At 24.0% G+C, this 12,140-nt stretch overlaps 2 protein-coding genes across 2 annotated transcripts in view; both read left to right on the forward strand.

Moving 5' to 3' along the window:
* Positions 1–6,147, forward strand: part of LOC100215691 (dynamin-1-like protein) — a 61,029-nt gene extending 54,882 nt beyond the window's left edge. The window contains exons 22-23 of the mRNA XM_065817770.1: positions 5,277–5,354; positions 5,573–6,147. Coding sequence (XP_065673842.1) covers positions 5,277–5,354; positions 5,573–5,632 — 138 coding nt within the window. The 3' untranslated portion in view covers positions 5,633–6,147. The remainder of the gene's footprint in view (positions 1–5,276; positions 5,355–5,572) is intronic.
* Positions 6,148–7,364: 1,217 nt separating this feature from the next.
* The window catches only part of LOC100209157 (mitogen-activated protein kinase 14), a 22,192-nt gene continuing 17,416 nt past the window's right edge, over positions 7,365–12,140 (forward strand). The window contains exons 1-5 of the mRNA XM_065818145.1: positions 7,365–7,568; positions 7,907–8,036; positions 10,611–10,669; positions 11,685–11,796; positions 12,025–12,054. Of these exons, the coding sequence (XP_065674217.1) occupies positions 7,453–7,568; positions 7,907–8,036; positions 10,611–10,669; positions 11,685–11,796; positions 12,025–12,054 (447 nt within the window). The 5' untranslated portion in view covers positions 7,365–7,452. The remainder of the gene's footprint in view (positions 7,569–7,906; positions 8,037–10,610; positions 10,670–11,684; positions 11,797–12,024; positions 12,055–12,140) is intronic.

Raw genomic sequence — 12,140 nt, forward strand, 5'->3', positions numbered from 1 at the left:
TATTGTTTTTTAATTCTTTTAAAACCAACATGGAGTGTTGCTACATTGACTGACAAATAGGCAAAACATGCAAGGTGTGTTGCTTTTTTTTATTGTGAAACATGCACGGAGTGTTGCTACATCAGCTACGTATCTTATAAGCTGCTTCTACAAGGGAGTACTGCTACATTGACTATCTTATAACCTGCTGCTACAAGTAAGTGCTGCTGCATTAACTATCTTATAGCCTGCTTCTACAAAAGAGTGCTGCTACATCAACTATTTATAGCCTGGTACTACAATGAAGTGTGGCTACTTCAACTGAGGCTTTTTCTGGTCTGGTTTATTAGCGTTAGATTTAAAACAACAGTTTGCGAAAGAAACTTACCATGCAGGACTATATAAATATATATATATATATATATATATATATATATATATATATATATATATATATATATATATATATATATATATATATATATATATATATATATATATATATATATATATATATATATATAAAAGTATATATATATATAAAAGTATATATATATATATATATATATATATATATATATATATATATTTATAATATATATATATATAATATATATTTATAATATATATATATATAATATATATATATATATATATATATATATATATATATATATATATATATATATATATATATATATATATATATATATATATATATATATATATATATATATATATATATATATATATATATATATATATATATATATATATATATATATATATATTAGCCCCCACCATTTTTGCAAAATTTTTGATTATTGAAGGTCGTCATTTGATTTCTGGTGCATTTTGATGAGTACATAGAAAAAATCATGTTCATTTTTATTTAAAGTTTTATTTACTGCCTCCTCCAATGCGCTGAAGTTTTTAGACTTTTATGGAAATCTCCTTATTTTCCTCTACTAATGCGCCAGCTTAGTTTGCGCATTTACCTAGTCGATTTTTGCAATGAAACAAAACTTTCAGGAAACAACCACATTTTTTTGTTCCATCAATATATTATAGTAATTTTATTTATAGATATAGTTTGAAAGTCTAATAATTTATTTTCTTTCAATTATTGCTTTTTTCTTATTAAAAACATTTGAATCACAAATATAGACTCAAAAATATAATTAATCACTTTATCACTTTAATATTATACAATGTCGTTAGTTAAAATGCTGTTTCAAAAGTTAATCAAATTTTTTTTGGTACTAACTGAGTGTTTTGCTCTATGCTCTTCTATTGACGGAAGAATATATTGCTTCAACACTTCATTTACGCACACTTTCGAGTAGCCTTGAATAAGTTTTAGCGCTCTTTCGACAGGATATTTACTACATGTAGTTCATAAACCCAGTCCTTAAATCTTCTGTAAGTGCTACATTTCCCCCATTCCTTACAACTAACTTGATACCATTCAAGATCATTCTTTGTAAATTCAAGGTTCTCAAAAACCAACCAACTTATGCCTCCTACAAATAATGACAGATTGGAAGTATTTGGATTTTTGTATTGCTCTCGAAAATTTGGCTTGCCAACATCCTGTTTAGAGTCAGAGTTAAATAGCTTTTTAGCAACACTTTCTCTAACTTCGGGCATTAGTTCCTTGTCAGCCATGGAGAAAATAACTGTTCTCTGGTTGTGGTACCAATGATGTTGTTTCATCACGTCAATGCATGCTTGGGCATGCATTGACGTGATGAAATTTCCATATCTCTGGTTGTTTGTTAATCTATATCTGGAGCTGTACATGCAAAAGGAGCTTTAAAAAACCAAAAAGTATAAAAAACACCAACAAACTCAGCAAAAACTGTAAATTGTGACATATCGTTTGCAGAAAAAAGATTTAAATCAAGCTGTGGACTAAGAAGGCAAAATACGAGATTATAGATTGATTTAGCAAGATATCTAAATCAATCTATAATCTTGGTACTTATAGTCACCTCTGGAAAATACGTTTTCTTTTAAAGCTTCACTGCAAAACTGTAAGACTTTATCAGTTTAGAAAAAATATTTATTGAATTAATTACAAGAAATTATTTGTTTATTGATAAAAAATATGCTTTATTAATGTTATATATTTTCTTTCCTAATAATAAGTCTTAACAGTTTAAAATCTCTAAAATATTTTTATCTCACCTTATTTTCCATAAATGTTCCACGGTTTTTTTTCCAGTCAAACTTGTTCATATTCTCATAATTTATTCCTTGAGCAAACATTTTATCCCAGTTATTGAGTAACTTTTTAAATGTATTGTCTGCAGGTCCGGTTATAACTTTGCCTGTCGCTTTTTCTATTTCGTTAGCTCGGAGTTCTACAACATGGTGTCTGCATGCTAACCAAATTAGTGGTTAATTTGGTTAGCATGCAGACACCATGTCTCATTGCCCCTCCATCTCTCAATAATTGACACTGCTCCATCCAGTATTACTTGCAGTTGTATCAAAGGATACACTATCAACTGCTTCAAAAAGATTCCATTCATTTAAAACTTTTTTTATTGCAATAGTCAGGATAATTCCACACCCATCAGAAATTCCAATTACTTAAATAACTGGGGCTCATTGAGATCTGGTGAGCTTACATTTACTGCCAACCTTTCCACATTTTTGCCATGATTAAGAACATCTTTAACTTCATTTGTGTCCAGTTGTAGAGTCAGGGATAAGTGTTTAGCTTTTGAGATAAAAGATTCCTTTATTTTAATTTCTTCATTTGTTAAGACCATTTTGTTATGCCTTCTTGATATTGTTTCTGATAATGAAAACTTATTCAAATCTCCATTGCCTGCATTCATGATACTTACAATTATAGCTACCTAATCTGTTGAAGAAATATTTTTGCAACAATTGATGTTGATTTTTTAGAAATATTTTTGCAACAATTATATATCTTTAGGCAAAGAAACCGTTACAAAATTGTCAGTTTTTTTCCTTTTTGTATTGTATTCTTTAAAGTCTATATCAAACTCATTTGAGTCTACAAATTCAGTATCAGTATGTTTTTGAAGACTTGATTGAAAAATGTTGTCAGACGATTGTTGACTTATCATTTTCTCTTGAAATTGATTTGTTTTTGCAACTTCACCATTTTTGCAGGCTTTTTTGGTCATCCAAAATCATACAATCTTTTTTTCTGGTTGGAAGTGATTTAGTTTTGTCTTTCATTATTATGTCAATAACATCTGAAGGAGAAATGTCGAAAAGATTACGCATTTCTTCCCTTACTTTATTTCTGCTTGCTTGTAATCTACTTCTGCGATTTTCCAATTCCATAATGTTATTCCTATAAGATATATGTATAAGTTAAAAAGTAAAATTCATTACTAGCATTTTATCATATTTATACCAATATTATTTCCGTCAAAATTAGAAATTAAAAGTATTATTAATACCTTATTTATCTATGACACAATATTGGAATTAAAGCCTTTTCCCATATATTAACTAAAGCCCTAATTACACACATCAAGCTGTTATCTTTCGTCTAACAACCACCAGATTCGTTACATTTAGGCATTAAAAAAAAATTAGAATGGGGGCAAGCAACAATGTCCTGAAGTCTTGCAGATTTAGAAATTGATGTCATAAAGTATTTTCTATAATGAAGATATCCAAGCACTTCTCCTTTTTTTGGCAGCTTATTATCAGGTAGCTTTTGGATGGTTTTTTCTACAAAAAAACCTTTTTTGATCTTGTTTGAGACATCGCATATATTTTTCGAAATTCCAGACAATAGTAAGTGCAATAGTAATTGGCATTGATGTGGTTATCAAGCTTTTTGACTTAATGTCTCGTCGCTGTCAAACAGTAATCGATACTAAGGGCTTCCCAACAAAGGAATTTTACTTCAAATTAACATTTTTAATTTTTTTTTTTCAAACATTTTTAATTAAAATTTTTTTTTTAAAATGTTTACTTCAGATGTTTTTTCCATCCCATTACTTTTGCACAAATTTCAATTAAATAAACTTTTGAGATTGCTTAGATTTGTGTTAATTCATTTGTTTTTACTTTTGAAATATTTTGACATTCCAGTGAAAATTTTAAAGAAAGTTTTAAAGAAACTTAAGTCAACTAAACTTTTGAATAAAATGTCTTTTCATTCAAAAAATATGTTGATCTCTTGCCTGGTTACTTTTGCATTCTATATAATAGATAACCATTATAATGGCATTTTTTTTTAAATTATCAGCTCCCTTTAGAGGCTCATACAGATATTTAGGGGGGTAAATAAAGTCAAAGGAGACTTTTTTTTTATTTGAAACTCTTAACTCTAAAACTGGTTTTAAACTAGTTCTTCTTGTTCAAGAAATCTGAGAAACCTGAGAAAGAGCCTTATTTTTTAAATTGTTTGAAAAATTACAATTATTGTTACTGTTGATTTGATTGTATCTCTGAGATTCTGAGATTTTTCTCTGAGAAAAAAACTAACCAACACTATCTTTCTACCACAATTTATTTAAACCTTTTTTTTGATTGCTCTGTATTCATCAAAAATACATTTTCTACATTTGAGCCCCTGAGATGCAAGTGGTATAAGTCACTCATATCTAGTTTTGAGATACAGAGGCATTTAGTAGACATCATATCATAAATCATCAAACTGTTTAAGAGGAAATAAACAAAAATAGCATAATTGTTGATTTCATTAGACTTATACCACTCTGCCATGTAATAGAATAAACAAAATGCTAACCATTGGTGGCAATAACTCAAAATATTGAAAGTGACTTTTACCACTATGCATCTCATGGACTCATTTAAAACCAACAATATTAAGAGTAGTTTGTATACCACTATATCTCTTGCAAATCTATTACACTCTCCAGTATCTTCTTGCTTATTCTTGCATAAACTTTATTTAGTTCTATTCTATACCCTTTTATACATGCTTAATGAATTGCATGCTCAAGAACAAAGTTTTTAAGCAAAGGGACTACAAAGTTTCTAAGCAAAGAGCTATCTGGGATTTTAATAATAATACACAATAAAGTTGGGAAGTAGCACAGAATTTTAATTTTTAACTTATTTTAAAATATTTTAATTTTGTCTAGCCAATACTGAAATCTTATTATTAACTAAATGCTATTATATTAAGAAGGTATTTAATCTAAACTCAAGGGAAAACTATATTAATTCATGAAAAATTCCAGATAGCTCTAGTCCCTTTACTTAAAAACTTTGTTCTTGAGCAAGCAGTTCATTAAGCATGTATTTAATTAACTTTTCAACTATTTTATTAGAGTGAACTTTTTGATGACTTATTGAGTGAAGCTGAACATATCCATATTAGGCGCAAAGAAAATTTAAATATGTTGCAGGTAGTTTATTATGTTATGAAATTTTTGTGCTGTCATTGTTTAAATTTTTAAATAAATCTTTGTCGCTTTTTAACCATTTAGAAAACATTTTAATTTTTTGTAACCATCTATAATAATGTTGTTGGTTTTTATTATCTACTTATTAGGATTTTTGTTTTGTCAAAGTTTTTCATTATAGAGAGATTATATCTTAAATATTAAATTTATATTTTAATTAGGCCTTACAGAGAGCTGCTCACATAACTGCAGATATTCGTGATTCCAATGTTTCATTGTGATCAAGTTTGTTAATTGAAGTTGGTTGTTGCACAATTTTTTGCTGCTTTCTAGTCAAACTTATTATTCTAAAAGAGTAATTAAAAATAAAAATAATTAGTTAACCATAATTTTTTTTTAAAACTGCAATTTTAAAAAGTTACTAAAGCGATTACATAGAACCCATTTTTATTGTTTTAAAAACGAAAAATTTTCAAATATATGAATTTGAATAAGTTATAAATAGATTTTTCTTTTCATTTTTTATTTTATTACACATTTTTTATTTTGTTACTTTTTTACTTTTTTTTTGTTTTTGTAACTGTACCTGAGTTTCGTCTATTTTTTTTGTTTTTTTGTGCTTATAATCCTCAAACAAACTTGTGGTACCTTATTGACACAAGCAAATATGTTGTACTGTTATACATCATTATTTTAATGCTGCAGTTTTTCAATTGTGAAAATATTTATTTACACCTTGTTGAACAATTTTTATGAGTTGTAGAGTCATATGCCTAAATATAAAATTATTTTGTTATATTTTGTTATAAAAAAAGGTAATTCTTGAGTTAGGGTTCTTTTAAAACTATATATATATATATATATATATATATATATATATATATATATATATATATATATATATATATATATATATATATTATATATATATATACATATATAATTTATAATTATAACAAAAATTATCATAGCCTTGTATGAAGTTATTATAAGATTAATTAGTTATACTAATTTGATTATGCTGACTTTAACCCTGTATTTATATATATATTTATTTGTATTTATATATATTTTATGTTGTTCTGGTAATAGTGTCTTTTTTTAGATTTTATCTTTTTTAAACAGAGCTCTCTAATAAAATGGAACACTCTTTTTTTTAAATAGCGTGATAATGCTTTTATAAAACCTCTCAAAACAAACCTTGTTTATTTAAAAATGATTTCAATGTAGTATATGTAACTATGTAACAATGTAACTATGTAACTATGTGTTGGAAATGTTATGTAATGATACCTTTATTGTGTATTATTAATGGTATCATTTTTTATTAAGGTTAGAGTCGGCACAAGCAACTTTGTATTATCTTTTGCGCAACAATTACAACAATTGACTAATTTTTTTTTTTAGAGTTTGCATTATTTCCATTATGTGAAATGCTTTTTTACATTACCATTGAAAAAGAGATTTGGAGGGGGAAAATGTTAAGTTGTTTGATTGTTATGCAAATAATGTTCTACTATTTCTATTGTACTAGCTACAAACTCATAAAGTTTTATACAAAATAATAATAAGTTTTAGTTGCAAGCATTTATAAATGTTTATAAATGTTTATTACAGTTTGTTTTACAAACATTTATAAACTTTCAAAATTGTACCTACAACAATGTAATTATTGTACAAATAAATGATTTTAAATACATAATTTTAAATATTTAAATAAGTAAAAATAAAAAAAATAAAAATTTAAGATAAGATTTTTAAAGAAATCTAGATAATAATGTATGAATAAAAATAACAAATGGTTAATAAGTTCCTTTATTTTCTTCACAAGTAAATATATTTATGAAATTTAAAAAAATAATTATAATAGTAATAGTTAATAATTATGGTTTTTATTTCCTTTTATGGTAATAATTATGGTTTTTATTTTCTTTTATGGTAATAATTATGGTTTTTATTTTCTTTTATGGTAATAGTTATGGTTTTTATTTCCTTTTATGGTAATAATTATGGTTTTTATTTCCTTTTGATTAGAAAAATTATTGAAAATTATTATAACTTAGTAATATGGTTATACTCTAACCAGTGAGATTTTTTAAAAATGGAAAGACTTCCAACAGGATTTTATAAAGAAGAATTAAACAGAACCACATGGGAAATTCCAGTAAGATATCAGGATTTAAATGTAGTTGGAGCAGGAGCATATGGTCAAGTTTGGTAATTTTCAAAGTTTTTTTGTTGTTTTTTTAAAGGTTCAGTTGTTTATTTAAATGGATTTTTTTCTGTTAATTATTTCTTTATATTTTTTTTTTTACATCCATGTATATTATCTCTAAATTTGAATTGTAATTCACTAAATCTTTGCTTTTTGTTTCTCTAAACTTATGTCTTATGTTTTTTTAAACATTATTTAAACCTTTGTTTTGTGTATTTCTAACTATGTTTTTACATTTTTATTTACATTTTGTGTTTTTAATCTTTTATCTAAGATTAAAATAAAAATACTTTTACATAAAAATAAGATTTTAGTTAATTGATATATTATTATTTTTAAGTTCAGCTAAAGATACTCATACTGGTATGCGAGTAGCAATCAAAAAGTTATCAAGACCATTCCAGTCAGTTTTGCATGCAAAACGTGCTTATCGTGAAATTCTTCTACTACAACATATGTGTCATGAAAATGTATTTTTTACTTGTTTTAGTTTCACTAGAATTTGTGCATCATAATGGTATATATATATATATATATATATATGTATATATATGTATATATATGCATATATATATATATAATGCATATATACATATAAATGTGCATCATAATGGTATATATATATGTATATATGTGCATCATAATGGTATATATATATATATATATATATATATATATATATATATATATATATATATATATATATATATATATATATATATATATATATATATAATGTGCATCAAAATGGTATATATATATGTATATATATGTATATATATATTTTATATATATTATATATATGTATATATATATATATACATATATATGTATATATATGCACATATATATATATATGTATATATATGTATATATATATGCATATATATAATGCATATATACATATAAATGTGCATCATAATGGTATATATATATATGTATATATGTGCATCATAATGCTATACATATATATATAATGTGCATCATAGTGGTATATATATGTATATATATATATATATATATATATATACATATATATATATATACATATATATACATATATGTGTATATATATGCATATATGCATATATATGTATATATATATGTATATATATGCATATATATAATGCATATATACATATAAATGTGCGTCATAATGGTATATATATATATATATATATATATATATATATATATATATATATATATATATATATATATATATATATATGTATATATATGCATCATAATGGTATATATACATAAAATGTGCATCATAATGGTATATATATATATATGTATATATATAAGATTATATATGCATATATATATATGCATATTTATATATATATATATACATATATACATACATACACGCATGCATACATACATAAATACATACATCCATCCATAAATACATATATATATACATACATACACACATACATACATACATACATACATGGCTCGACATAGCCGCCGACATAGGACATTGTCTGGCACTTGTCTGGTAAAAAATGACATTTATCACTGATTTTGTTCGACCCATATTTTGTGTGCATTTGTTTTATAATCAGTTGTTCCAAACTTATCAATTCAGTAGTGTATATAAACTTTATTTTTTGAACTTTTGATTTTTTATACAAAACAGAAAATGAAGTTTAACCCACAGCTGCGTTAATAAATATGTCAATTTTTTTGAGCCAATTTATTTTTTAAAAGATGTCTAAGCATTAAATTTTTTTTTTGATTAAGCAGCCCGGTTTTATAATTTATATTAAAATGTTGCAATTAGTTATTAATGTAAATTTATACTTCATTATTTGTTTTATTTTTTGTCCGATGGTTTTTATAAATTTTAAACAAATATTTTAGTTTTTAAAACCCCTTTTAAATTTATTTTATAAAAACTTTAACGTAATAGTTTTTTTAATGCTTATAGAAACCAGTACTTTTTGTTACACTATTAAATTTGAGTTGATTACTTAATGTTTGCGTTTGCACAAATTTTTTCGCTATTAAAAGTGTTTTTAAAAGTAATCATAGAAAAAGTTTGAAAAGATTTATCAAAAATTACACATTTATATAAATGTAATTACGTATAATATTCTTGGATAATTTAAATAAAATGGGTTTGTTGTAAATAATCATTATAATTAATTTGTTACTTCATTTAATAAAGTTATAAATAAACATAATTATTTATGTATTTAATATATTTATAATAGTTTATAAAGTATTTCGCATAGTATAGTATTTTTCAAAAAGCATACTATAAATATATTTTCCTTTTCAAATTTTAATTTTTTGAGCTTAGATTTTTTCTTTTTCTTCAAGATTTTATTTAATATAAGTCTTTTAAATTTTATTTTTATTTTCCACGCATTTTTTAAATTCCTAACGTTTTCAAAACATATCGTCGTGGTCAAGTTGAAAAAACAAAATATTTTAAACGTGGTCAGTAACACCATTTGATTGGATTTCATTATAACATTCCGATAACTTCAAAAAATGAATTTTTTTAAAAAAATAACAGTAATTGCAAAACTAAAGTTGCATTTGTATAAATTTCAGCAACAATTTTTATAAAGTCGTTCTTCTTAAGACTTCTTCCTATGACTTAAGTTTAGTACATTCATAGCGCTTGTTCTTAAGTTGTGTACATTTAGCAAAAAGTCAAATTCTAGACATTCTGTAATACTCTGCCACACTCAAATAAATGTATAATAATAGGAATTGTTTTTAACGTTTTTTTATATTCTTTAATCTAAAAAGATAAAAAGCAGTTTTTTGTAAAACTAAATTAGGCCCTTAGTTAGGATCAACGTGATAAATTGATCCTCAGTAAACATTGCTATGAGATGTACAAATTTTTAATAAAAATTAGGTGACCTCATATAATACATACTGTTTATCTTCATATTGTCATTCTCTCTAAAGTAATCATATTTATTATTATTAAATATGGTTGTATTATAATAATATGATTTGTATTCTGATCTTAAATCTGCATAATTTTACTTCAGAGTAATTTTTTTTCTTAGGTAATAAATCTGCTTGATATATTTACTCCACAAAAGGATATAGATGAGTTTCAAGATGTGTAAGTTTTTCTGTTTGATTAATATTTGAGTTTGATTTTTTTTTTCTATCTGTTTGCAATTTGTATATTTTATCCTAATGTGTGTTCTTAATTTGATATTTTTACTTGGTTTTTTTTTTTTAAGCGCATATAAAGTTTTTTTTAATATTGTTTAAATTTACCTAGTTTGAGGTTTTTTTTACATGCTATTATTATAAGTTGTCATAAAGATCATAAATTGTCATATTTATTTATCATAATGATTACATTATCATTATGTAAACAAATAATAATTTCCATATAGAATTTGATAAAATTTTATCTTGTTTCAAATAAGCTATATTTTTTATATTTATGTATTTTTGATTTGATGTAACTTTTTTAGATAAATTTAATTTAGAGTTATTAAAAGATATCAGAATTTAAGCTTGTGAGAGAGCTTTAAATTAAAAAATAAAAGGAAAAAAAGTTTTTTTTTGAAAAAATGAGTAGCCTACTCAACTCTAGCAGGTGAATTTAATTTAAAAAAAAAGAAAGTAAGTTCTTTTAAAAGAACTTTTTATTATGCATAAATTATAACACTAAATTTATTTTAAAAATAGAAGTAGAATATTGTTTACTTTTTTGCTATTTAAAGTTAAAGCGCTATTTTTTTGCACTGTGCTATTTAAAGTTAAAGCGCTATTTTTTTGCACTGTGCTATTTAAAGTTAAAGCGCTATTTTTTTGCACTGTGCTATTTAAAGTTAAAGCGCTATTTTTTTGCACTGTGCTATTTAAAGTTAAAGCGCTATTTTTTTGCACTGTGCTATTTAAAGTTAAAGCGCTATTTTTTTGCACTGTGCTGTTTAAAGTTAAAGCGCTATTTTTTGTTTAATCAAAAAAAAAAGTGTTATCTTTTTTGTTTTGGTGATTAATTTTTTTTGCATTTTGTTATTTCTTGTATTGCAAATTTTCCTTAATTAATTGCAATTCAATAGTTAATTGTAGCATTTATTTACTCACTGTATTACACTGCATATATTTATTTTTATTAGGTATTTAGTAACATGTTTGATGGATAGAGATTTGAAAGATATTATAAAAATTCAAAGCCTCACTGATGATCATGTGCAATTTCTTACGTACCAGATTCTTAGAGGACTAAAGGTATAATATTTTTTATTGTGCTATTGACATATTATTTGAATTTACCATAGCAGAGAATATAATATAGATAGTATATAATAATAATTTAAACAAGTTTTTTCATTAAATATTTGTAATAAAAAATATTTTAAAATTTTGAAAATACTTTTTTTAAAACAATTTTTTGATATTGTTAAGTTTTTTTTTTTTTTTTTTATTTAAAATTTTTTTAAGTTACTTTTGTTTTAGTACATCCATTCAGCTGGAATCATACACAGGGTAAGTTTCATTCATTCATACACAGGCCAAATTTTAACTTTTTACTTATATATATATATATATATATATATATATATATATATATA

The sequence above is a fragment of the Hydra vulgaris genome, chromosome 14 (genome assembly GCF_038396675.1).
Source record: "Hydra vulgaris chromosome 14, alternate assembly HydraT2T_AEP".
Lineage (NCBI taxonomy): Eukaryota > Metazoa > Cnidaria > Hydrozoa > Anthoathecata > Hydridae > Hydra > Hydra vulgaris.